At 47.8% G+C, this 25,989-nt stretch overlaps 8 protein-coding genes across 8 annotated transcripts; 4 read left to right on the forward strand and 4 right to left on the reverse strand.

Annotated features, from left to right (window-relative positions):
• Positions 1-6: 6 nt before the first annotated feature.
• Positions 7-1,769, reverse strand: BGW36DRAFT_459853 (beta-lactamase/transpeptidase-like protein). Its single transcript, XM_046222067.1, has 2 exons — positions 735-1,769; positions 7-666 (listed from the first exon to the last, which is right to left on the reverse strand). The coding sequence occupies exons 1-2, from the start codon at positions 1,743-1,745 to the stop codon at positions 157-159; spliced, it is 1,521 nt and encodes a 506-aa protein (XP_046074428.1). The 5' UTR covers positions 1,746-1,769; the 3' UTR covers positions 7-156.
• Positions 1,770-3,615: 1,846 nt separating this feature from the next.
• Positions 3,616-5,203, forward strand: BGW36DRAFT_425536 (CRAL-TRIO domain-containing protein; the record flags this gene model as incomplete). The annotated part of the gene is made up of 3 exons (XM_046220128.1): positions 3,616-4,500; positions 4,556-4,697; positions 4,752-5,203. The coding sequence occupies 3 exons, from the start codon at positions 3,616-3,618 to the stop codon at positions 5,201-5,203; spliced, it is 1,479 nt and encodes a 492-aa protein (XP_046074429.1).
• Positions 5,204-7,619: 2,416 nt separating this feature from the next.
• Positions 7,620-8,654, reverse strand: BGW36DRAFT_425537 (putative lipase; the record flags this gene model as incomplete). Its single annotated transcript, XM_046220129.1, has 1 exon — positions 7,620-8,654. The coding sequence occupies one exon, from the start codon at positions 8,652-8,654 to the stop codon at positions 7,620-7,622; it is 1,035 nt and encodes a 344-aa protein (XP_046074430.1).
• Positions 8,655-9,997: 1,343 nt separating this feature from the next.
• On the forward strand, positions 9,998-12,850 carry BGW36DRAFT_425538 (aspartyl-tRNA synthetase, cytoplasmic; the record flags this gene model as incomplete). The annotated part of the gene is made up of 1 exon (XM_046220130.1): positions 9,998-12,850. One exon carries the CDS (start codon positions 9,998-10,000, stop codon positions 12,848-12,850), a length of 2,853 nt encoding a protein of 950 aa, XP_046074431.1.
• A 742-nt stretch (positions 12,851-13,592) lies between these two features.
• On the forward strand, positions 13,593-16,732 carry BGW36DRAFT_405925 (uncharacterized protein; the record flags this gene model as incomplete). The annotated part of the gene is made up of 4 exons (XM_046218980.1): positions 13,593-13,601; positions 13,649-13,709; positions 13,834-14,236; positions 14,295-16,732. The coding sequence occupies 4 exons, from the start codon at positions 13,593-13,595 to the stop codon at positions 16,528-16,530; spliced, it is 2,709 nt and encodes a 902-aa protein (XP_046074432.1). The 3' UTR covers positions 16,531-16,732.
• Positions 16,733-16,987: 255 nt separating this feature from the next.
• BGW36DRAFT_374858 (uncharacterized protein) lies at positions 16,988-19,867 on the forward strand. The gene is made up of 5 exons (XM_046215707.1): positions 16,988-17,080; positions 17,137-17,209; positions 17,343-17,383; positions 17,747-18,032; positions 18,119-19,867. The coding sequence occupies exons 1-5, from the start codon at positions 16,992-16,994 to the stop codon at positions 19,697-19,699; spliced, it is 2,070 nt and encodes a 689-aa protein (XP_046074433.1). The 5' UTR covers positions 16,988-16,991; the 3' UTR covers positions 19,700-19,867.
• A 650-nt stretch (positions 19,868-20,517) lies between these two features.
• BGW36DRAFT_395761 (uncharacterized protein) lies at positions 20,518-22,212 on the reverse strand (the record flags this gene model as incomplete). Its single annotated transcript, XM_046218080.1, has 1 exon — positions 20,518-22,212. One exon carries the CDS (start codon positions 22,210-22,212, stop codon positions 20,518-20,520), a length of 1,695 nt encoding a protein of 564 aa, XP_046074434.1.
• A 2,454-nt stretch (positions 22,213-24,666) lies between these two features.
• Positions 24,667-25,815, reverse strand: BGW36DRAFT_338548 (uncharacterized protein). The gene is made up of 2 exons (XM_046213015.1): positions 25,224-25,815; positions 24,667-25,170 (listed from the first exon to the last, which is right to left on the reverse strand). Exons 1-2 carry the CDS (start codon positions 25,767-25,769, stop codon positions 24,682-24,684), a joined length of 1,035 nt encoding a protein of 344 aa, XP_046074435.1. The 5' UTR covers positions 25,770-25,815; the 3' UTR covers positions 24,667-24,681.
• Between the last annotated feature and the right edge of the window lie 174 nt (positions 25,816-25,989).

Consider the following 25,989-nt stretch of genomic DNA (forward strand, 5'->3'; position numbering starts at 1 on the left):
AAGGGCGTCACATTCTTCGTCGCTATTATCATTCTTGTTAATACAATCGTTGCCTATCATGTGTTATCGCTTTTGCTATACTATCATATTGACAATCGTCTTCTCATCACTCAACAACCAGGAACTGGAAATCAAAATCACGACAAGCATTCATTCTTATTGATAATTTTCCTTTCTGAGCAATGCTTTGCCGCCTCCAATATCTTGCCAGGTAAAAGACACAATATTATGATGCTCATCACAGCTGAACACAATCTTGTAAGTATAGGTTGATTGAATAAAGCGGCCTCTCTTTGCTTCCTCGTCATGAGCCATCAGCCAGGTAAATGTATCGTAGTGATAATGCTTGAGCTTGTAGGATTGATCCTCTCGACCTTGGATGATGAGCTGTAGATCTTCTCCGTCGAAACAAACATCTATGAAATAAAACCGGCTTTCCCAGTAGTACCGGCCGCAATATTGTTCTAGTGGCTTCAGAACTGTTCCCGAAACGCGCTCCTTGCTCAGTGTCTCTTCTGCTTCTGAGAATCGTGATCTTGTCACTTGTATGCACTCTTCAGTCAGCCTGATGAAGTCATTGATATTAGGAGAACCAAGAAGGCTGTCCAGGTACATTTGTGCAAGCCAGTCGGCGCTGTCACACAGTTCACCAACACGATGACGCAACTTTTAGTGTCTGGCAACAAGTAAACAGAGCTATAGAATCCCGCCGTTGTACCTTGATGGTAAAAAACCTGTTGTGGCAATGCTCCTCTGCCAATGATTGGCATGCTCTGCACCATGCCACTATTGTCCGAGATGATGCCTAGAGCACCAGGTACATAACCGCGAGCCCACCCAAATCCATACGTGGTGTCATTATACGCAGGCACTGTTGGGTATGGAAGAACAGAATGTGCACTGAAAACCGTTGGCACATGTTTGAATGGAGATCCACTGATGCTGTGCGAATTATCTTCGTTCCGATGCTTGTACGCTTCCAATAGCGCGCAATAATAGATGAACAGTTCATTGACGTTGCTGCATACGCCCCCCGCCGGGCCCATTATGGATGAGTCGTCGATGGCTTGTGCATCAACCGCAAAAGTGGAAGCGTCCTCTAATGCCATAAACCCTTGTGCAGCATTTGGTAAGCTCTTCCACATTGCCTCGGTTGTGGTATGCTTCATTTCCAGAGGGTCCCACAGTCTCTTCTTAACGATCATCTGCCATGGCTGGCCCGTCACTCTTTCAAGAACCGCTGCCGCCAAGCTGTATCCCCAATTGGAATATCTCCAAGAGCTTCTGAACGAGAAAGTCGGCGACATAGCGTTAACCAGGGGGAGCAGATCTTTTTTATTAACGAGAGACTTGGAACCGCCCTGATACCACAGGACATTGGCCGTCGGCAAACCCGTTCGGTGAGAGAGGAGATCAACAAGACTACACTGTTCAGTTATCGCTCGGTCGACATTGTGGAATTCGGGAATGAGGGAAGACACAGGTGTGTTCCACGCAACAAGGCTCTCATCTAACCCGGAACCGGCTGCTTGAGCCACCATTGATTTTGTTAGGGAGCCAATGTTGTAAAGAGTATCGGAGGTTGCCCGCTGTCTCCGGGAATGATCTTGAAACCCAAAGTTCTCCGTCAGTTTAATCTCGCCATTATGAAGGACTCCGAGTGAGGCCCCTGTAGAGCCGGAGAGAGAGATAATTTTCTCAGCGATCGAATGAAGCGCCTGCAAGCGAGTGCGCAGTTCGTCCATTGTCTTGGCCGTGTTACTGTTTCCTTGCTATTTCTTTCGGCCTTCTCTCCGCCTTTAAAACAATGGCTTGATCATGAATATGCAAGTATCTCTATGGGCTCTAGAAATTAGCAATAATTCCAATTTAAGGCAACACAAGAAGTTGTGTTGTATGATACTAGCTGAGGGCTCTCATTTAAAGTGCGCGATGGCTGATTAGACGGCGGTGTTGCCGCCTAAATAACAAAGATGTATGTAGTGTAATTCCCCGGCTACCCTGTCTCACAGACAAATTTAGAAAAGGAAGAACCCAATGAAATTCCGGGTAAGTTATTCCCATTGTCTTCTTTACCTAGACCTCCTGCTTCATTCCTTCCTAGATAGAGCAAGTGCACATCCTGTTCTCACTCATCATATTGCTACACGCTATTCTCGGACGGCGTGAAGGTCTGGTTTCTGGCCTGTTATCAATAAGCAGCTATCTATCATTCTCGCGCTTCTGATAGCGGCTAGCCAATACGATGGAAGTAGACAAGCAAGCAACGCCATTGAAACGAATGCGGGTTCACAAACTACACCATCCCAGCCCCTAATGAGAGCGGCCAGGGCCTAAGTATCAAAGCCAGGAATACGTTAAAAACGCACGATATATAAATTACAGGAAAAAGAGGCTACTGCGCTATCACAGGAACATACTGCCACGCAAATATCACGTAATTTCAGGTTGAGAGGTATATCAGCTTGCATGTCATGGACAGCGCTACTCGAGCGGGGTAATTCACCGGAAGACTATGATCTGTATGATCACTTGAAAACCAACCATCCAAAGCAAGGTGACAAAAGTTTGAAGATAGCGCTAAATATTTGAAGACACAGAACATGAGTTTAGCTGCGCAAAAGACTTTTTGTGCCCGTCTCCGTAGAACAAAGTACAACCCTTACTGAACCTAGACAATACGGTATAAAAGTCCCTTATTTCATTTAAGATCCTCAGTTTCACAGCCCGTATATTCAAAATATTTTTGCGCCTAGCTTTTCTGAAGGCACGAGGCTAGCAGAATCCGGCTATGCTAAGATTCCTGTCCATGAAGATCGCGCCAGTGCAATGAGAACAATAGTGGCAATCCTGCACTACCAAGACCTGCACTACCAAAATGCGAATGAACTTGTTAAGGTCGACCCTGAAGGCCTCATGGGGTGGTGTTAAAAGTACTCGTCCATGGCACAAGCAAAAATATCCGCTTTTATTGTGGATGACGGCAGGGTGCTTCGCTGCCATCAGAAATAAATTGGAGCGGGCAGAGAATCTGTGGCCTCAAATATATAGACAGCTGACGTGGAAATGCGTCATCTGTAGGTATGAGTAACTGATACCTGCTGAAATCTATGGTTTATACTGTATAGAGATCAGATTTTAAAATAAAACACACTCAGAGAGATATAAGCAAGTATAAATCATAAAGAAAAATTGCGAACGCACAAGGCATATAAATGGTGATCTTATCCATATCAACTACTATAATCCAGTAATTGTTATCCACTTTTAACCCTCAACGAAAATATACCGTTGTTGTGAGGATTCTAAGGTAATCTTGACCACCAACAGAACCAAATTCAATTTCTTGGCTAATCTTAGCACTGCAGATTCATCTCTAATTTTTATCCTGGAAGATATATGACAATGAGTTAGCGAATGCGGTTAGTAAAATTGTGCTTCTCTTGACTCCAGAGTGCATACCGGACCGAGGCAATTGTTAGGAAGGTTTCACGTGGACTAGAGGTGTTAGGGAGTAGTTTTTTGGGGTATAAACCTGGGAGATCCAGGTTTAAGAGTTGGTATTTCTATTAAATCTTATTTTTATTTAATCTATGCATAAAGTTGTATGAGATCATGACCGTCACACCTCTCACAGGACACGTCTACAACCTCACCCCTGGCGAAGATGGCAAGCTGCGGGAATTTTGGACCCTTTTATTTACTGTTGTGGCATTGACCCTCTCCGCTGTATACGAGGTTCCCGTTCCGGAAGGCTCACCCAATGATCTTTTGAAACTTTTGGACAATATCCAAGAACCCTCGATTGATGGTCTCCTTAACGCTTTGAAGACAAAATCAACACCGAGCAGCTCAACCCCGGCAGATAAAAATGGCGTCGACACACAAAGTTCCCTCGACAAAGTGGAATCCCTTGTCGGCAAAGCAGATAAGAACATCATACTTCAAGACTTGTCATCCAAAAGTATCACAACAGAGCAACTGAGAACTCTTTTCGTGGAGCTTCGGAAGGCGGGTATTAAAGAGTCGGAAATTAAATCCATAGAGAAAGTTCTGACAAAGATGAACCTGGCGGAGATGTGCTTCGCTCTGCTGAAGATGATCAAGCAGGAGCATCCTGATACTCTTCTCCTCCGGTTTCTACGCGCCCGAAAGTGGGATATCCCCAAGGCCTTTTCCATGATGGTGTCTGCTCTCCTGTGGAGAAAAAGTATGGAGGTGGAGGACGACATCGTGCTCAAGGGCGAGCTTCATGCTTGGGAACTTTCCCACAATGCCAAACTCAGCGCTGCCGATCAAAAAGAGGGTCGAGATTTTATTGCTCAACTGGAGATGGGTAAGAGTTATCTCCACGGACTGGATCGAGAGGGACGGCCCGTGAATGTGGTCAGAGTGCGTCTGCACAAGCCCGGTGCGCAGACCCAGGCTGCTCTGGAGCGCTACATCGTTCATGTCATTGAATCAACCCGTATCCTGATCGCTCCTCCAGTTGAAACAGGAGTATGTTAATTAATCTACAGCCATACAAGGTTATCGCAGCTGACATTCCTTGCAGACTATTGTCTTTGATATGACGGGTTTTTCGTTGCGCAATATGGAATACTCGCCAGTCAAGTTTATTATTCAGTGCTTTGAAGCAAATTATCCTGAGTCACTGGGCCTACTCCTGATCCATAACGCACCCTGGATATTCTCGGGTTAGCGCCTTTTGCCTGACGCTAATCAGAAGCCTCGCTGACAAAAAAAAATAGGAATCTGGAAAATCATTCACGGATGGATGGATCCCGTCGTAGCCTCCAAGGTTTGTTTCACTAACACCATCGACGACCTGGACAAGTTTATTCCCCGGGACAGGATCCCCAAAGAGCTCGGTGGCGATGAAGACTTTGAATACAAGTACATTGAGCCGGATCCAGAAGAAAATGCGGCTATACACAACAAAGCCGAGGGCGACGCTATCATGTTCGAGCGGATGATGGTTGGGTTGAAGATGGTCTCTGCCACAGCAGCGTGGATCCACGCAGCCTCATCCGCAGAGACAGAGGAAGAGAAAGAAGCCGTGAGCTTATTGAAGACGCGCCGAGAAAGTGTTATTGCAGAGTTCCGACAGACCTATTGGAAATTAGACCCGTATGTACGAGCACGGGCGCTCATTGATCGAATGGGTGCCATTCAACCGGATGGGACAGTGAGGGATTATTAGTGAATTGGTTCATTTCATTCTTTTTTTTGACTTTGCCTGTTATTTCGTGTAATATGAAAACGCAAGTTGTGGGCTTTTGATGTTCTCCCCAATAAGGTGTACACTCTGCCACCACTCACTCTGCCACGAAGAATATCTACTGGCTGTGTGCCTGTCGACATACGAACAATACTATAGTATCAACTATATTATTATCAGTAGTAATATCTAAAAATTGCTTGTAAAATTGGTCAAAATAGGGTTTATTACAGGTGATTAGTTCCTAACCCCGCCAACTGCGTGTCTACTACGGCGGATGTAGGAGCGAGCCAGCTGGGGCTCATGACTGCTGAGCTTTGGGCACTGGGATAAAAAAAGTACAACAAAGAAATACGATCGTAGAGTTAGTGCTCTACAAACTTGCAGGCGCTGATATAGTCCTAGCGCTAGGCTGACAGAAGGTCCCTGTGGAGGATGTATACAACCCTTCAGGGAAAATCGACGTTTGAATCAAAATCGACAGTAGATTTTTCTTCTATTATGTAACAGAACTAAGATAAGCTATGGTAGGGTATAGAACTTATATAACCAAGCTCATACCTATAATACAGCTAGGAAGAACTCAAGAAGAGTGTACGATTTGCATCTAAAATCATAGTATACGCACACTTATACTATATTTCTTTTAAATCATACATGATTACTATTACTATTTTAATATCATCCTATAGGATCTAGTGTAGACGTCTCTCACCCTATATTTTGAAATTCATATAAAGTACCAAATGATATTAATATATTAAGTCTATAAGTATACGAACCTAGACAATTATTTAAGCAATATCAATTGATACTGAAGTGTATTAATATTAGAAACTTATTAACACGTTCAAAGGCTACACATACCTAGGAAGTTGTTAATTGATACAGGGAATCAATTTATGCACACAGGTATTATTATTCGGGGCTTACCCATATCGTATTGAAGCTAGTGAATAAAACAGGGAGAGCGAGTGGGGTAGGTGTTGAATATCAGTTGATATGCCTCATAGGAGAGATCGATTGGTATTGATTGCTTCTCGATGTTCCTAATTAAGGAACGGGCTATTTCCTACTGAGATTGCACACCATACACACTTGGGTTGCACATGATCGCTTTCTGCGCAGAACCCTGACCAAAAGAAAATACCTCGGAGGTTCAAGTGCACAGGGACTTCTGCCGGCAGGCAGTTCAAAAAGGAGGCCTCCCTATAGGTGCAATCCCACTTTACACTTTGGAACACACGTATCACTGTGAAAATGGCAAGCCTCGATTTCTTCCTTGTTCAGCTCGTCCTTTTGCTGGTCCCTCTATACACCGCAGCTATGCCCGCCATGGGAAGGGAAATGGAAAACCTCCTACCAGTTAATCCCTTCTATACTCCTCCCCGACGGGCTTGAGTTGACAGTCCCGGGAACCATCCTACGATCTCTTGCAAAGCGTAGAAGGTGAAGCTTGTATAATAAAATGATGTGATGTGAGGTACATAGATAGGATTGCCGAATGAGGAGTGATTAAGTGATGCCTATAGAAATTAGTACGTGCAAACTTCGTCAAATTAAATGCGCACCGAAAGCGGGGAGCTCAGAAAGCGGGGGGTTCAGAAAGCGGGGTATTTAAACCAGTCTTCTTACAAGGCTACTTATGGCCCAACAGCAAGCATACTGAGATAAAAGAGTGATCAAAAGAAGAGTCCATTGCGGTTTGTTTATGGTATAAAACATTAAGTTCTAAAATTCAACTCATAATCATCCATTTTTATTCCGCATGGGTATTTCTCTCTTCATGGCTGAGACACTTAAGCGTAAAAGGGGTCTTTCTCCAACATGCTAGAAATATGGGATACAGTATAAATCTACACTTTCAATCTGGCCAATAACATCAACATGAAACTGGGCCCGCATCTCTGTTTTAACGGTGTGGAGTACGAATACACTTTTTGTGAAAAGTATTTCAATCATGAAGCTACTATTTACGATCATTGTAGATAAACAGGGACCTACGCGTGGTGTGAACGCTGCTCCCAGGTGTTTTGTTTCAGCTTCCGCAAAGGATGCCCATCTTCGAAATTCCAATGCTGTGACAAATAAGAATGGGAAACATTTAACGGAGAGAAATGTGCCAACCTAACAGGATAACAGAATGTATGACCAGGGTGATTGTTTGGCAGATCTCAATCCTGGCCATGGGCTCTGGCTGGCCGTAATATGAGATGAGACCTGGGTATTGGTTATTTTATATGGTTAGTGTTAATGGTATCTGGCTGTTGAGGAAGAGATATAAACAAGTATTGATTGAGCAGTATATACAGAAGAATAAACTAGTCTATCCAGCGCCATGCCACGCTAATTCATGCAAGAGTAATATCAGTCGTAATAGTAAAAGTAAAGTAGTACATCAGTGCTGGTCGAAAATAGCCTTCATCTCAGCGCACGCTGCCCGGTAGATGACGTTGATCTTAGCCTGGTCGCGGAACGGATTGGGCGACTTGTCCCACGCATGAGGCGCCTTCTCGACCATCATCGCGCGCACTTTCTTGCCCATGCCCTTGAGCCGCCGTACAAACCGCTGGCCCTCGTTAAGCAGCATGTCCCATTCACACGTATACAAGAAGACATGCTGCGGCAGGCCGTCGTTGAGCATATCGTCAGGTGCTCTTTCGGGCGACGCAAACGGGGAGGAACGCTGGTCCACGTCTGGTAGGTAGGACTCGTCGAACAGGTTGGTGAAAAATGCAGGCATGGTCTTCCCTGGAATCACGCTGGCGGCGCGGCGATGCTCGCGCGAGGCGACAAAGTCGAGGAGCGGGTACCAGGCGAAACTGGCCAGGATTTGGAGGTTGTTCTGGCCGTTGACGAGGTTCTGGGTCGAGTCGAGCGGGCTGATGTCGATAATATCGCTGCCGGCGTCGGTCTGGATGCGGTGTTGAAGACGCAAAGGCACTGTGATGGCGAGGTTGCCGCCCGCCGAGAAGCCCGTCACCACAATGCGCGAGGCGTCTATGCCCAGTTCGCCGGCATGGGCGGCGAGATAGAGGAGGGCATCAACGCAGTCATCGACGGCAGCGGGGAAGGGGTGTTCGGGAGCGCGGCGATAGTCGACACTGACGAAGACTGCTTCTGTTTCTTGGAGCACACATTGGGCCCAGTACGAGTCGTCGGTGGCCGAGCCCAGGGTGAAGCCGCCGCCGTGGAAATTGACGACGACAGGCAGCGGGCGGCCGGTGCGCGTCGCTAGGTGTCTGTAGTAGGCTGGCGGGCAGTAGAAGTAGAGATTGACCTTGCGGGCCTTGTTGTCGAAGGGTATGCGGCGCACGAAGCAGTGGCCGGGCGGCCACGACGTGAAGCCGGTGGTGTGCAGGAACATGCCAATCGACATCAGACAGCGCCAGAACACGGCCTGGACGTGCAGCCACCAGCGCGAGCCGTCCATTGTGAGATTGGATAATGGGTATAGATGGTAGCGGAAGCGGCGGATGCAGAGAGGGTCGAATCGGGAGGATCAACAGCGATCGAGCGGCGACCAGCGATGAGGCTCTCGAAGGTCGTGTGATATTCCACACGGGACCAGGCCAGGGACCTGCAGTGGATAGCGGTCACTGCACGTGGACGACAGCAATAGGAGTCTAGAGTCTGTGCCAATCAACGGCGCTCGATGTACGGACGTCCGCACTGGCACGAGCGACGAGGAGAATCGGGGATTCGGTGCCGTTTCTCGGCCCACGCCGGAAGCGGTGGCGGTTAATAGTCGGCGAGGCGAATTATCCAAATTATCATCCACAGGAACAATACCTGTAGTATTCAGGAGTCGACAATAAACGACAGTGGGATAGACGATGTGCAGCGAAGCACAGTGAATTGAGCGGGGCGAAGTTCTTTATCTACGACGAAGCAAGCACGAAGTTACTTATTAATTCCTTAATTAATCAATCTGCTTGTCCACGTAATCGCTGAGCCACGCGTGAGCCACGCTATCTCTCCAGCGAGTTACCACTCTCTGGTGCATTCTATTTAATGTTTAACATTTAGTATTTAATGGTATCGCACAGACTGGCGTCAACGTATCGACGTATCAATGCATCAACGATAGTAGACCATAGAGACAGTGACATAATGGCCATGACATCAGCGACTCCCAGCCGGCAGGGAAGAGACGAATTAATACGTTAACTAAGAATTACAGCATTTGCTGTTATTCTTTATTCTTGATTCATTATTCTTGATTCATTACGTCCGTATTGTTCAACCATAAATAACGCATGATCTCATTGCCTCGGCCAGCTCTGTATTCGATTTCCTTCTTATTTAACGGCTTCGCCTGCTGCTCGGGACTGGAACTGGCGTAGATCTAGCAGCATCTAGCCGTGCATCGACTCGCTGTTTCCGTCGAACCGACAGCCGAGCCCCTGCACCTTCTTCTTCCTCTCCCCAGCACTCTGCACGGCTTGCCAATTGCTGAGAAAAAGACAACTATACCAGATATCCAGCGTGAGTGTATTCTCTATTGTCCCCTCCTGATTATTCATTCGTTGTGCATTACTTTGTGTAAGTCAACTAACCAGTCAGTTAAAGTTAGCTGGGTGATTGCTGGCAACTGACTAAGCAGTGCCCCTCCCTGACAAAGCTTCGCGGGCAGCACTATCGTCCACATCGTCCGCTCAGTGATAATACTCGGATCCCCCTCCTCCCTGCTGAGAAGAGGGAAGAGTGCCAGCTGCTGAGAACAAGAACAGGACAATTGCAATTGCTTGCTCTCGGGCTCGATATCGCTCCACCATGTCCGGCATCAGACGTGCCTTGTCGAAGATCCGCCACAAAGGCGAAGGCGGGGATACAGACTCCAGCAACAACCACGTCAGTGGCACCACCAGCCCAATCTCCCCACGCCGCTCCTTGGTCAACTTCCTGCGCGACCGCGACGACATCTCCTCGTCCGATGATCAGTCCGACACGGATTCCTCTGCGCCCCTGAGCAAAAACCAGCAGAAGCGCATCGCCCGCCAGCAGCGGCGAGGCGCCAAGAGCCGTCTCAGCGAGGAGCAGAGGAACGACTCGGAACAGCGTCGTCTCGACAAGGAGTCCGAACATGCCCGCACCGAAACCCCCGAGATGGCCGCCCGCTACGGGGACCTGCCTCTCGTCCAAAGCCAAGAACGATCTCGTGAACCGCGCATTCGTCTGGATGAGATCTCGACCGAGCTGATCGGCAAGGAGGTGTCCTTCACCGCGCGCCTCCACATCGTTCGCAACATGAGTGCGAAACTGGTGTTCCTGGTCTTCCGCCAACAACTCACTACCTTTCAGGGCGTCCTCCATACAGAGGATGGCAAGATATCGAGGGGGATGGTTTCCTGGGCAGAGCACTTGCGGACCGGTACCATTGTTCGCGTTCGTGGTATCATGCAAACACCTGCGGTGCCCGTGCTTGGATGCACCTTCCACGACGTGGAGCTTGCCATCCAACAGCTCCATGTAGTCGTGCGTCGTGAAGAAGCCGTCCCGTTCTCCGTCTACGAAGCCGAAGTTCGCACCGAAGAGGAAGACCGCGTGGAGGGTCGCTATAGTCATATCCCGGACCGCACCCGTCTGTCGAACCGTATCCTGGACCTTCGTACCGGCACCGCCCAGGCCATCTTCCGCCTCCAGTCAGCTGTCGGCAATCTGTTCCGCGCTGCTCTTGATGAGCGACGCTTCATTGAAATCCACAGTCCCAAGCTTCAAGGCGCCGCCACCGAGTCCGGTGCTAGTGTTTTCGAATTGAACTATTTCGGACGCCCTGCCTTCCTCGCGCAGAGTCCTCAATTGGCCAAGCAAATGGCAATTGCCTCGGATTTTGAGCGTGTGTATGAGATTGGTGCTGTGTTCCGCGCCGAGAATTCTAACACCCATCGCCATTTGACCGAGTATACTGGATTGGACATTGAAATGGCCATTGAAGAGCATTACCACGAAATGCAAGAGACCATTGATGCTGTCCTCAAGCATATCATCAAGGGACTGTACAGCAAATACCGCCGCGAGATCGAGACTGTGAAACACCAATTTCCCTCGGAGGATATTGTGCTTCTCGACCAGACTCCCGTCATCCCCTTTAAAGAGGCAGTACAGCTGCTCAACGATTCCGGTTGGAGAAATGAGGATGGGGAGCTGGTTGCCGATGACGAGGATTTGCACACTCGCGATGAAATCCGACTGGGTGAGCTGATCAAAGAAAAGTACGGCGCGGACTACTACATCATCGACAAATTCCCCCTCTCCGCTCGCCCATTCTACACCATGCCCGACCCTATCGATCCTCAGTACACCAACTCGTTCGACATTTTCGTCCGTGGCCAAGAGATTGTCTCTGGTGGTCAGCGTATCCACGACCCCACCATGTTGGAAGAAAACATGAAAAAGGCCGGCATCGATCCCGCTTCAATGGCCGAATACCTCGAAGGATTCAAGTGGGGAGCACCACCCCATGCCGGTGCCGGTGTTGGATTGGAGCGTTTCCTCATGCTTGTCCTCAAGCTTGGCAACATTCGCTTGGCGTCCATGTTCCACCGCGACCCCAAGAGCTTCCCGGCCAAGCCTGAAGTCATTCAACTTCGTCATCCAGATGCATCTACCCTTACGCCCATATGGCAAAAGGAAAACCCCGGCCACAAGGCCACTGAAGACGAAATGCAGCGTCTGGAAGAGCTCATTGCCAACTACGGTGATGCCACGTCTACCTCATGGATGGATGACCGCTACCTAATCTGGCGTGAGCCGACCACCGGTGCTGCTATCTCCTACATCCCCAGCTACAATCATGCCATCATCCCCGGCGACCCTCTTTGCGACCCCAGCCAATACGAGCGTGTCATTACTTCCTTCCTCCACTGGCTCAAGCGTGAAACCAAGCTCAAACCCATTTGGCTTCTCATTTCACCCGCGGTTGAGGAACTGCTGGGCGAGAAGCTCGGATGGCGGAGCTTGTCCTGCATTGCCGAAGAGGTTATAGACCCAAGTCGTAACATGATGGCATCTGACACCGAAGTCGCCCGCAAAATCCGCCATGCCCAAAATGAAGGCATCAAGATTGTCTCCACGCCTCTGGGTGAACTCCCGCCTCAGGCAATTCGGGATAAGATTGACCAGCGGATCAAAGACTGGCTGGCCAACCGCAAGGGCACACAGATCCATCTGTCTGAAATCGTCCCGTGGCGCGACCACGAACACCGCTGGTACTTCTACGCTCAAGACAAGGAAGGCAACATCGCTTCCTTCGTCGCATTGGCCATGCTTGCCCCTCAGCGCGGCATGCAAGTGAAATACACCCTCGACTTCCCCGGCGCCCCAGGCGGCACGATTGAGCACATTGTCACAACTGCCATCCAGACCGCTGCGAAGTCGGGTGTCAAGTCCCTGACGTTTGGAGCTGGGGCCACGGCGCGTCTAACACCGGGCCACCACATGAAGGGAGCCAAGGTGCGCATGTTACAGCACACGTACGAGGCTGTGGCGAAACAGTTCCACTTGACACGAAAGAGCGAGTTCCGCATCAAGCTTGGCGCGCATGAAGAGCCCTTGTACATTGCCTATCCTCCTCATGGACTGGGCTCGCGAGGAATCCGCGCGATCATGAATTTCTTTGAAGACTAGTTAGGAACCGCACCGATTGGAGTAGTATATCTCAGTGTTTAGAAAGGAGTAGACTTGGCTAGGTTGATGATGGGTGTGATATTTTTTTTTTTTCTCTTCTCATCTTGCTTTTTTTTTATTCCCCTTTATTCCCCATTTGTTTGATTGGCCTAGATGCCAGCAACCGATGTAATTAGGCAGGCTGCGGGCTGCAGTCTACATATGTAGCAGTGTTTTGTATTTCGTTTCGTTTCGTCTCGTTAAATACTTGTTACTTACTGTTGATGCCCAGTCTCGTCTCCACCAACCATAAGTCGGTGAAAACAACAAATACACAGCATCCTCTACCATCAGATGTTGAACAAACTCGTACATTTACTTTTGACTCTAAATTATGGCAAATCCCAGCCTACTCCAATCGGAGCACATCCAACCTACCCGCGCACGCGACTTGGCAGGGATATTGCTTGGTGTCAGCAGCAATATGATTAAATAGTATGATTAAGTTCCGAGCTGTTGGTTGGCTGACCGTCTGCTCATGCAGGAGAAGCACTGTAAAACCACTACGTCGGTATTAAGATTGTGTCGAATGAGCGGTGAGCCCGTCAGCCTGTCGCATGTCAGCCGTCACCGCCTAGCCCAACATTGCTTTTCTTTCGTGTGACGCCCAGTCGACCACTAGCAGTGAGTTATTTGGTTTAGTGGTGAGTAGTCTATTGGTATGTTTAAAAGAAGTCCATCGCCTCGTTCTGGGCCCCAAAAAATGGGTTTTGTGTGTTCTATTGAGTGATTGAGCTGCTTACAATGAATGGCGGACAGACTGCGAGAGAACTTCGTGAGCATGGCAATGCCCTGTACAAATCTGGGAAGCTGAATGAAGGTATGATTGAATACAAGTCAATTGTTGGGGTGTGCACCTGCTGGGTCTACACAATTGATCCCCTACATATATCCATCCCATTATCTTTATCGTCTTATTAGCGAGTTGATGCTAACGTATTCAGCGATAAAAATATACCACGACGCCGCCCACAATGCCAGCGAAGACGACTACCTACCTTGGTCCAACCTCTCCGCCGCATACTTCGAGACGGGCAACTACAAGCAAGCCGCCCACTGCGCCGTCAAGGCATTGAGTCTCTGCCATCAACATCATCAAGCCAACGCTACATGTCTCGAGCAGAAGCTCGCCCCGCGCATCCTGCGCGCCTATCTGCATGCCCACCAGCACGATATGGCACGTGCATGGCTCAAGCAGCTGTCCGATTCACACACTTTACCCGCCGACGAGTTACAGCAGTACCAATCGTCCCTCGACCAGGCACAGGCCGCGTGGAGAGCAATGCCAGACGAGAAAGCGCACCGGGGCCGTCTGGCTGCTGATGTACCTCGGTATCGACCTGCATTGTTAGCCAACCCTCTCAGCCCCAAGTCTCTAACAAATCCTAACATGATATTTCCCCAGCGCCGGCTATCAGGAATTCTACACCGTCGGCCACGACGAGGTCACCGACCTGCTCGGCCTACCGTTATGCTCCGACGTGAAGAAAGACATATCAGTTTTCTTCGGTGGGATCGGCGACGCGCGGCACTTCTACGGCCAGCTCGCACTTCTCGGCGCCATGGAGCGAATTTCCTCGTCGCATGCCGCGGGGCCGATCAAACGGCGGTATCATTTCACGCTGAACGACAGCAAAGCGAGCGTGCTTGCGCGCGATATGGTGCTCTTCGCCATGTTGGATGAGCTGGCTGTCTCCAAGGATATGCTGCAGACGGAACGGACAGAGATTTATACCGTTGTTTATTATGTCTTTGTGGGCATTATTATTCCACGGTTCGCGGTGAGGAGGTTGCATAGGGTTATTGATAGGGTTATCGAGGGGTTGGAGAAGGGTGGGAATGGGTTGCTTCCGTGGATGAGGGTTTATGAGAAAGACCGTGCAGAGATAGTTCGATCGTTGAGATTCTGGAAGGCTCAGGACGATGGTGGCGGACCTCTTGCTGCTTTGTACTCGACGGGGGCGACTATTGATAGAGCGGTTTTCCAGATTAGGCAGCAGGATGTGTCGCAAGAGATCATGTATGGCACAGACTCTCGACGAGCACCGCCAGGCTGTCAAAGGGAGTTTAAAACATACCCCGAAGCCCCCTTCCTGCAACCGCCACGCAGTATTCTCAAGGACCACGAGCCGGAGCTGCTCAGGCTGCTTGAGACAGAAGCCTCGACGGAGAAATTGAGAGCTTATCTAGCCAAGAACTGGTCTACGAATCCGACCTTGTTGGATGAGGACTGGCATGTGAAAGCAATGGGCGATCTCGACGTTGCCCATGATCCGTTTGAAGTCTACCGAGCAATGCACGACATCCTGCGTGTCCAGGAAAAAGGAGGACCACGGAAAATGAAACTGTTCGATCATATCGCTTCCTTTTTTCAAATGGTTGTTGTCGCCTTACGCAAAACCCGTGGGCGGCTGGTGGCTGAATTGCTTCTTGACGATGCCGCAGCGGCAATTGATGGGATCCGATACGGGCTGATTGAGGGTAGGGAGAGTGCGGCGCCGAGCTCATTCGATCTTGTGCATGTCTCAAATGTGGCAGATTATATTGGAGGCGGATTCTTCAATTTCGTCACCGCGAGCAAAATCCTCGGCGACACTTCCAAACTGATGACCACATGTCTTCGGAACACGTCGCTGTGGCGATCTCACGACGAGTTTAACAGCGAGTATATGGCTGTCAGCGACATGAAGATGCTCTCAAAGACCACTCAGATGAAAATGACCGATAAAGAAGACATCCCCATGTTTGAAATGTCAGGCTACATGGACTGGAAGAGGGAATCCACCCCATTCCCTTACGAACTTCTCCTCCCACGAGCAGAATTGACTCGCTTCGTATACACGCATTTCCTGAAAGTAGCTCTCCCTTGCGGCAGGAGCCTCTCGGATCATCATTTCGCACACTTTATCTATCCAACACTGAACCTGACGAATTTCTTCCGTCTTCTGATCCACCTGCACGAAATAGGGTATCCGCCGCACTGGCTAGCTGATGTTCTTAACAAAATCCTCGATGACCAAGTCATCACCACCGCCAGACCACCACAACAAGTACCCATGCAACCAGACGAAATCACACGACAGAATCAGCCCGCGAGACTCAGTGTGGCGGCGTTTCTTCCAGAAATGACTACCCTCACAGCCCTCTTCCAACGGCTTCTCCCCTTCACACCCCTCACAGCTAGTCCGCTCCCGGCTCTCGATTCCATATACGAATACACCATCCAATTCGCCGAAGTCGGACCAGCCCCGAACGGCGAGCCGGCGGCAATGGTGCTGGTATTTTTCAACATGCACACGCACGTGCCGAACGTCAATATCCGGGACGAGCTGGACCCGTCGCCTGAACAATCATCATCTGGCAGCAGCGCGGCTTCGAAATTGATAGAGTTCCGGGAGAAGGGGTGTGTGGTGGTCACGACGTTCACGTGGAGTGGACGGGATCATCAGACGGTCAGGTTCTGGATGAGGGAGGATGTGGTTGATAAGTTCTGGACGCGCGGAGATTCTTGGTGGTGTGGATTGTGGAGGGTCGATGATTGGATGCTGATGTCTAGGGCGCCAGAGGAGGCGTCAAAGCTGGTCAGGGGGAGGAAATGGGTTGATGGGGAGGTAGGTGATGTGGATATGACGGGTATATGATATGATTTATGACTGTGTGAAGGAGGTAATTTTTGGTGGCTTATTTTGGTTACAATCTATGGGTTTGATCAGATCAATATTTTAAATGTTAAGAACGGTGACGCAAGTCAATAATTTGGAGTTGGAATGTAAAAGTTGCGGTTAAAATAGGGCTTTTGAAATCATCTATTTAAGAAAATATTAAATTGATATTTAAAGCACAGGGCTATCCTACTTCATTCTGAGCATAGCTTAAAGGTACTCGTTTCGCATAGTGCAGTGCTCAAGATTCATTGACGTCAACTGGCTGTGTACTATCTAGTCAGAAAAGTAGGATATGCTTAATGGCCACGTTATATAACAGATCTTAGGTGTTTCCCTCTCATTTGCAGCTTCGTCACATATAGCACCAATCAAGGCTGGGACGGCTTGCATGACCGGATGCAAGGCTGTGATGTTTGACTGTCTACCCCACCAGGTCTATGAATTCCTCAACATTTTTGCTTCTAACGACGGCGATAACCAAGTTCTTATCGGCAAAGCAACTCTCCATGACAAAGCTATTTATTGGGTGGGTATAATTCAGTGACCCTGTTATGCTTCGGCACCTTTAGCTAATCGTAACAGTGGCCTCGCCTCGCACACTACCGATGCAATTCTGCGGCAGGGGTTTGAGAAATTTGGGGAGGTGGAGGCCGCTGTCAGTTATAATCCTAATCAGTTAGATTGATGTTCAAAAGGATTGATTTGTGCTACTCCGAAAATAGATTGTGATTAAGGATCGCGACACGAAACGAAGCCGGGGATTCGGGTTTGTCGTTTTTAAACGCGAGAGAGACGCCATTGATGCAAGAGAAGCCATGCACAATAATGAGTATGGAGAAATAGCCTGGATTGTATTCCTATGAGCACCTTGTTACTCACAAAACATTTCTGCCCACAGGTTTGACGGCCGAAAAATTAGAGTCGAGAAGGCATATTCTGGTAGGCCAGACCGAGAAACCCCCGGGTTTCATGGTCGTGGGGGCTACGCTCCCTGGCAGCGGACACGAGAAAACATCTTATCCATCACTCCACCAAGAGATGAACTGGTGCCCACCAATCTTGAGCCATCAGCTGTGGAAGAAAATGTAGGACCCGAGCTACGGAATTACCGATCTCTTCCTGTACCAGGTATTATATCCGCAACGAGTTAAAGTCCCAAAGATCAGTCTTAATGATAATGGAATAGTAGTAGGCGGGGGGATTACTCCCCGGCCGCTGTCGAGGAGGGCAAATCGAACCAAGCTCCTCAAATGTACCAGCCGCAGCAGATATTCACTTCCGGCTGGGAACTGCCGTCGTTACTTAAGAACGTAACCCCCAGTACTAGGAAAGATTTCATCTTCAACGCCATCACTCTACTATCAACCCAAGGTCATGTCGAGCTAATGACTTGCAGGCGGTACCTCGAAAGGGTTCAACCTAAAAGAGGGGTCAAGCTGGTGGAGATTGTTATTGATGCCTTGATCTCTTCAGAAAATGTCTCTTGCAAGTTCTTTTACGCCAGATTGCGAATTAGTCCGGTACTGACGCTTTACGGCTAGTGGACCAAGATACGGTAATCCAGGCAACACCTGATCGACTGACTATCATAACTTCTCGTGAGGACTCTCAAATCAACGACATCGCGGTTTGGCTTTGTCTCACCTTCCGAGAGCCTAGCAACATAAGCAACGTCATGATTTCATCGGGCTCATTCGACGGTGCAAGGTTTAAACTAAATATATTATCCAATGTAGTCTCTCCCGCGTGTTGGTTTAAGCTATTCAATAACGCAGTTATTGTCGTGATGCCTGGGGAAAGTACTTTTCCGTCCGGGTGGCTATTGGAATTGAGTTTTGGGGCCTTGCTGCAGCTTGCTGCTGTGGAATACCCTGTTGTAATAGATTCTGGAATAGTACTCATGGGCTACTCGACAGCCTTGATTCCTGTTGATATAAATCCAAACGGTCAGGTGATATGGCATCTTGAGGTTGCTTCTGAGAATCGGCAGCTCCGGAGATCTGAATTACAGGCTACTCAAGGTTCTTGGTTGCAAAAACAAACGTTAGAAGAGCTTAATACGGAGACGGCCCTGTTGGGTTGGTGCACATCAGCACAGGTTCGTTTAGGCTCTGACAGTCTCGAGCCTAATGTGACATGGTCAGATGCCAAGGTCAAGCCCATTACATGGCGCTGGAAGGGAGCCAATCTGCAACTGCTAGCCCAGTCGGCAGCACCCCTCCAGCTGGGCGCTCAGGCTGGATTTGCCTGGGAGCGTACCATCAATGCCATCCGATTCACTCCGGGGGAGAACTACTTACAATGTCTGGCCAACAGTATGCTTGAGCACGCCATTCTATGCGATGTGAGTGCACAGAGATCATGGCTTGTACCTCTTATTTCCGTCTATCATCACATGTTATTGGTTTATCACCACGTAATATTTCCAGGGGATGACCGACACCCGATCCCAGTAGTGGCAATGTCCGATGCATCGTCGAGCTCGTGGGATATCCTGCGAGTCTCAGGTAGCGTTGCAGTTGAGGGAAGCGGCGAAGATAGGTTAACTGTACGCGAACTCATTATGGGGTTTTCAGTCAACTTTGCAATGACATCTCTACAGCCGCCCAAGGGGTCTAGGATTTACGGTTATGAATTCATGGATCTGGTTGTGGGATCTTTACGAAGTGAGCTGAAGGCCGTCGTGGTGGAGAGCCAAGGTCTGGGGTGGGCACCACTGTTGAATGAGGTACCTTGCCTTTTCTGCTCTGAGCTGGGAGATGCAATAGTCGGAACCAGGGCTGGCATACCAGATTCTCCATGTAACTACCTGCCTACCGGCCAGAACCTACTCGCATCGTCAATCGAGGCTATTCAGATGCTATGCCGGAAGCAAGGAAGCACTCTCACAGGTGTGTCTGGGCGGGTCACACGAGATCACGTACTCTCACTGCATGGGCAGCCATTCATTCAGTGTCCCCACAGCCCCGGGGCTTCATCATGCTGGGACCACCCGGAAGAGTTCATACAAAAGATTCGGCGTGGGACAAATGTGGATAGCGGTGAACAAGATTGCGAAGAGTGTAACCCTCCTGTCCGGGGAGCATTAGTCTTCGGCAGTACGAAATCACAGAGCCTCAACTGGGCTTCGAAACTGCGGCGATGACCCTTTCTCAAAAGAGTGACCATTTTAAGTTGGGTATAATTCTTTGTGCTCTATGCAAATGTCGCCCTCTTATTAGTCAGCCTGGGTAAGTATTATTTATGAAGTGATTAACTTTATAATAATTCTACGCTTTGTATCATTTTGTGATTATTAGCCTTTTGAAGCTGCCTTAGGTTTGGAGGATGTGTAGGCTAACCACCTACAGTCAGTAAATCTCGACTTTTTAAAACTTAGTATAATTAACATGGAAGTGAAACCCATTAATTGGCCGTAAATCTCAGCAATTAGATGGATATGTCCTTTAATTAAACACTAATAATAAGGTTTCATACTAGTTGACGTGTAATTGACAGAAGAATAGATCAGGCCTCGAACATAATATAAACTTTATGTAGAAGTCAACTGCCTTTTTATGTAATATCAACTGGATGAGGTGGAGATCAATCAGACAAAAAGGGAAAATATATCATCCTATTACTCTGTGCTTGGAATGACTTAAAGTTTCAACCCTGCAGTATGCTTGCTTGCATATGCAGCTACGAGTGCTCGCCACCGGGTGATACTAGGTCTCACCGCTACATACTAGCCACCTACCATTTCGCTACAACTAGTCCAAATTTAGAAATAAACTTTAGCTTTAAAATTGAGTGTGTATCTTTAGCAATGTTACACATGTATTGTCTAGTATTTCGTGAGAAATACAAAAACTAAGTAGGTATTTCGCTACATAGCCCAAGTCAATCCACGTCTCCATGTAACGAGCAGGATACGCACTGGCTTTGTATCCGGCGGGCTTGTTTTTTGTTATAATGAGCTATTTACAACTGAGCCCTTGGAAATGTCTTTCTTTTCAACAATTCTTTGAGCTGCCTCCTCAGAATCTTCCCACTTGGACTCTTAGGAATTTGCTGCAACACAAAAATCCCACCACGTAATCTCTTGTGATTCGCAATCTTCGGATTCAGCCACGAATGTATCCCCTCGATAACCGTCTTCGGATCTTTGTCCTTTGCTAAAGAGCTCAGAACCACAAACCCAACGGGCAGCTCGGTAGCCTTTGTTTCAACCCAAGCCCCAACGACGCCTGCGTCAGCAATATCCGGATGCTCAACGAGTTTTCCCTCAAGCTCGCTGGGAATCACCTGCAGTCCCTTATACTTGATCATTTCCTTGATTCTATCGTGAATAGCAATGTAGCCTTCTTTGTCAATAGTGCCAATATCCCCCGTTCGGAACCACCTTGTCCCATCTTCGTCGACATAAAATGCATCTTTTGTTGCCTTGTCGTTGCGATAATAGCCCTGGGTTACATTTGGACCACGGCACCATATCTCGGCTGACTCGGACGATCCATCAGCGGACGTTGCAGCATCTTTCATGGTCTCCGGGTCTACAAAGCGGAACTCCATATTAGGGGCAATGCATCCAACGCCAGAAGCTCGTTTGTCCATTCTGTCGTTTGGAAACGCGGTAGCCATCGGGGAGGTCTCCGTGAGACCCCAGGATTGGATACAAAACACCTCTGTGGAGTAAAGCTCCTTGAATTTGGCTTCAAGAGCAGATGCCAATTCAATGGAAAGCGGTGCCGCGGCAGACATGATTCTTCGGACGCTACTCAAATCGTATTTCGCGACTCGTTCGTCCTTGACGAGCATCAGAGCGATGGGAGGGACCAATTCTAATCCGTCTGGTCGATGCTTTTGTATAGAGGCAAGGTATATATCGAGATCGAATCTCGGCATAACCACAACCGTTGTACCCCAGACGAGACACTGGCACATATACATATTCAGTCCGTAGATATGGCTAAAGGGGAGAAATGCAACGGCTGTAGAGCGTTTTATGCGCTGTGAGGGGAGTCCGGAGTCCAAGCAGTGAGAACGCCACTGTTGCAAATTCGAAGTGATATTCTGGTGAGTGGAAATGACACCTTTGGCGGCACCAGAGGTTCCGGATGAAAAGCAAATGAAAGCTGCCTGGCGAGCAGCTTCTGATGGATGAATTGGAGTAAGATCGCCTTGTGGAAATGTCCCGGCAATATGTTCGCAGGTAGAAGTACCAGCGCCGTCTAGCAAAATGATTTTTTCAATAGATGTTCCTTTGGCAGCCTTTCGAGCAGTGTCGATGAGCGACGAGTGGGAAATGATGAACCGAGCACCGCTGGTTTCCAGCTGAGCATATAACTCTATCGAGGATAGAGCCGCGCTTGTGGGTGCTACAATCGCTCCAGCGCCGACTATTGAATGACATGTAATGGGGTATTCGATAGTATTGGGGCTGAACAAAGCTACCACATCTTTAGGCTTCAGTCCAAAGGTTTGCTGAAGGCCATTTGACAAAGAACGAACGCGCTGTATGACATCTCTAAAGGTATATTGCTTGCCTGAAAGGGCGTCGATATACAACGGCCGGTCGAGCGGGGTGTTAGAGGGATTGGAGAAAAGAAAGGACACCAGGTCTACGTCCTCGATGTTGAGGCTTGGCAGGGGCGAGCGATATATTTTTTTGGTCATGGTGGAATTTTATATTGTAATTGGAGTTGCCAACACCAAGTGATGTTCAGTTGATAAGAAGGAAGAATTAGTACTATACGCTAGGTATTATGAAGTCAAAGGATGTACGAAGTACATCCTTTGTTTATTTAAACCAAAGGCACGAAAACTCTATAATCTAATTAGGTTTTACTTTCGAGGTGTCATCCATCAAAGCCGAGGAGAAAACGGATTACTTATCATCGGGATCCTCCGAACCTCGCCATAGTCAGTAGTTTCGGCAGACGATTCGGGACTTATCCACTAACAAACTTTATTGACACGGGTATGTTCAATGTTTGCACATATTGAAAATTGATACGTGGTATATTTATATGGTAGGACACTGCGCAGCGCTGCATGAGGCTATTAGGGCAGGATCGATATATACAAGACAGAGCATTATATAACACTAGTAGAGGAATAAGATAGAAATGTATACATTATGTACCTCAAAAGTTTGCGATATGAAGTAGACAAAATCTAGATAACGGGATATATAAGGACGTCCATTTTGCATATACTTATTTTATTTTTCGTAGTTTTTTAACTTCTTATCTAAGATACTCTAATGATGCATAAAAACTAGCTTAAACAGGAATGGTGAAGGGGTAAATCGGACAGTGGCAGCCGACAAAGATAATGCGACGCAATGCCATGGTTGGACAGGATATAGCAGGAGCAAGGCTAACACCAGGGGAATTATGAGAGTTGAATATACCAGAAAACCAATAAAATGAGAAGTATATTATCTTACTTAGGTAATCATTAGAAGAATAAGATATATTATATATCGTATATTTCCCGAAAATAAATGATATACAATATACAGAACTTAATAGGAGGAATATCAATTTATACAGTCACTCATTCTTAATACTTAGTTATCTTATCCTTTATAGCTGTTTGATCTAAGTTACTCTAATTTCTATCGAGAGGGTCAGCAAGTCGATCTATATTTATATGCAAGGTTCCATGTTATCTTAAGGGATCTCTTCTATATAGTTGTGTTATTAGACTCTCCGTATATCAAAGGCGTCTTGGTATATCGTTACTTGTCACCCTGGGAACCCCTGTGTGGTTCAACCCTTGTATCGTTCCTTGACACAGCCAGTAGCAAGTACAGTGGATCCAGGCCCGTCACAGCAAGTCATTGTGGTAGCCTATATCCGGGTAAGTGGCTTTGCTTACCCCAACCAACACTGCTGATTCGATGCGGATAATGTTGCATCGTGGATTTTCACCCCGGTCTCCCAAGCATTGGCATAATATGGAGGGGGTCGAAATTAAAAAAAAAGAAAAGAAAAAATGATCTGCGGTACTTGGCTGCATATTGATACTACCCGGGCCGAAAACCGGAATTTGTTTTCCCCTAGAGTCGGCCTTGGCTTTAAGGCTTTCAGCGGCCATCTTCCCATTTTCTTGGTGTTTTGCTAGTCACACCACGGAGTCTAGCGGGCACGTTATACGTACAACCTTGCCAAATTCGGTTTTTACTCCCAAAATTTTGAAGTCGTACGTCTTATTTATAGTATATTATTTTGATTTTAACACTCCCCAATCGCGTTAGGAGGAATAATATAAATTAGAGTTGATATGAAATACAAAATGCTCTGCTATATCAAACCAAGATCTTTTTAAGGCAATATATTTTGTATTAGGTATCAATATTAACCCCAAAGGGGAAACTATATTGTTAGATTGGTTTGGCAATATTCAAATGTGAAAAACTTCCGCCTACTGTCCAGTACTAGTCCGATTAATGTGAGCCACGTCAGGGCGGTCAAACCAGTCCAAAATAGAACTTCTATAGGCTATTGCTCTCTCCCACCCTGGTGCCGAGGCAGGAGTTCAGAATTTATCAAGGTACTCAACTAAATCAGTATAATAGTCGAACTACTAGGCGGATTTAGATAACGGTCAGGGTCATATATTTGAAAAACCCTAAGTGGGGATTAGTGGCCATTTTAGCTTGAAAGTCAAAAACTGAATTTTGGCAAGATTGGACGTATCATATCGCCATGGAAATGCATCTCGGTGCATTAGTTCAATCGGCTTCGCTTCCTATTTTACGGTCCGCTGCCCAGCCCACCCCCAACCGCCGAGCCCGCCTTAGCTGGTGATCTGCCGCAATATAGCACGTTAAAAAAGTCCTGTATGTGCTGCCTAGGGATGAGACACTAGGGGGTTACATGATCACGTAGTAACTATGTCCTCTGTGCTGGCAGATACCGGTGCTGTGCGGGCCATTTCTGCCCGAAAAGACCGATTAGAATGCCGATCCGTTTTTAACCATAAATTAATCCTTTGGAGGGGTTGTAAACCAAATTAAAACCAGAGGAGTGACTGGGAGAAAGAGATGTAAAGAATTTGACACTCATTGATAATAATCTTCTTGAATCTAACTACAGTTGCGTTATATTGAATCAAACAACCTAATTATTGAGGATTTCAGTCATAGAGCACCAGACACCGAACCTCAATAGAGCGCCGCAGGGGGGCGTCGTGTGGCCCGTTATGATCTTCAAAGGCCCCGTGAGCCATTCCGATCAAGTTACCCTTGGGTTGAGAGTCAAAATCAACGAACAAGAGAGCCTCATCGGTAGTTAGATTGCTGACGTAGTAGAATTTGTACTCGGGGTTAAACGTTAGGCCTGTGAAGTGGCTCTTGTAGTTGTTTTTGGTGTATATCGGTGTAGTGGCACCATCTCCACGGCTGAAAGTGGTCGAGTCAACCAAAGCCAAGGGCCACTGACGAACAGTCACGCCGACAGGGCGCCAAACATTGATGATGCCCCAGTGTTTAGAGAGCCATCGCTCGGCCTCTTCGTCGCCGAGGACACGCCGGAGGTTCACTTCGGCAGTCTTGGCATCATTGTCCATGTGCATGGTAGATAGGGGTTTGTTTGAAAAGTTGAGGGGATCGAAGAGATTTGTGTCCTATACTGATGATTAGTCTGTGATAGTCCCATGTAGCGAGGTTATAATAATACAGTTTCAATGCGACGATGACGATAGTTGTAGGCAATGGCTTTGGCCGCGCCACTCTTCTCCTTCACCAATGCCGCACACTCGTCAAAATATTGTGATCGAACAAAGGCATCACTCTCAGCTTTGTTGGGACTCAGTAATGTCTCTTCCGTGAGAATAGTTGGATGGTGAACCCACTCCACACCCTCGAACGAGAGCGACGCTGGGGGCTCGTAAGTTCGTAGGTCGGTGATCTTGACTTCAAGTTCTTCGCCCTTTCCTATATTGCTCTGGAACTCCTCACCCTTCTTGAAATTGAGCGTGTGTGGCTTGTTATCGGTAGTTCTTCCGAAGAAGCGCACTGTACCTGTGGTTGATAAGGGTTCCTTCCAAGGGACATGATCGAAAGGCTTTTGTTTGGAGAAATGGCCAGCCTCTGCCTCGGAAACAGACGAGACAGTCTGCTGAGACACTGACTGGAGCTTAGCAGCCTTGTGAATACCGGCCCTGGAGATAGGCGTCCATGGGACAAGGAACTTAAGGGAGGGTTGGGCAACACGTCGAAACATCTCTGCAAACTTAATCGGCTCTTGATTAGATAGTCCTCGCTGTTCGTGTTGATTTGACTGTAGAATCTTTTGTTCAAGACTGCGGAGGCAGATAAGATATGTCAAAGGCAAAGCGACTTGATGAAAATAAGTTGAACTCATACTTTCAGTCAATTTATGCTTCAATCTCTTGATGGCAGTAGGGGACTGTGGAAAGGGTGCCTAGAAGTCGATCGCTGTT

Source organism: Talaromyces proteolyticus (genome assembly GCF_021365285.1).
Source record: "Talaromyces proteolyticus strain PMI_201 chromosome Unknown BGW36scaffold_4, whole genome shotgun sequence".
Taxonomy (NCBI): Eukaryota; Fungi; Ascomycota; class Eurotiomycetes; order Eurotiales; family Trichocomaceae; genus Talaromyces; species Talaromyces proteolyticus.

Excerpts from the sequence above, each read along its gene's own strand:
- BGW36DRAFT_338548 (XM_046213015.1), bottom strand. The coding sequence starts at position 25,769 with ATGTTTCGACGTGTTGCCCAACCCTCCCTTAAGTTCCTTGTCCCATGG. Across the intron at positions 25,171-25,223 it reads GTCATCGTCGCATTGAAACT|GACACAAATCTCTTCGATCC; the intron begins GTATTATTATAA and ends TCATCAGTATAG.
- BGW36DRAFT_459853 (XM_046222067.1), bottom strand. The coding sequence starts at position 1,745 with ATGGACGAACTGCGCACTCGCTTGCAGGCGCTTCATTCGATCGCTGAG. Across the intron at positions 667-734 it reads GAGGAGCATTGCCACAACAG|TTGCGTCATCGTGTTGGTGA; the intron begins GTTTTTTACCAT and ends AGACACTAAAAG.
- BGW36DRAFT_374858 (XM_046215707.1), top strand. The coding sequence starts at position 16,992 with ATGAATTCCTCAACATTTTTGCTTCTAACGACGGCGATAACCAAGTTC. Across the intron at positions 17,081-17,136 it reads ATGACAAAGCTATTTATTGG|TGGCCTCGCCTCGCACACTA; the intron begins GTGGGTATAATT and ends TAATCGTAACAG. Across the intron at positions 18,033-18,118 it reads CCTTGATCTCTTCAGAAAAT|GCAACACCTGATCGACTGAC; the intron begins GTCTCTTGCAAG and ends ACGGTAATCCAG.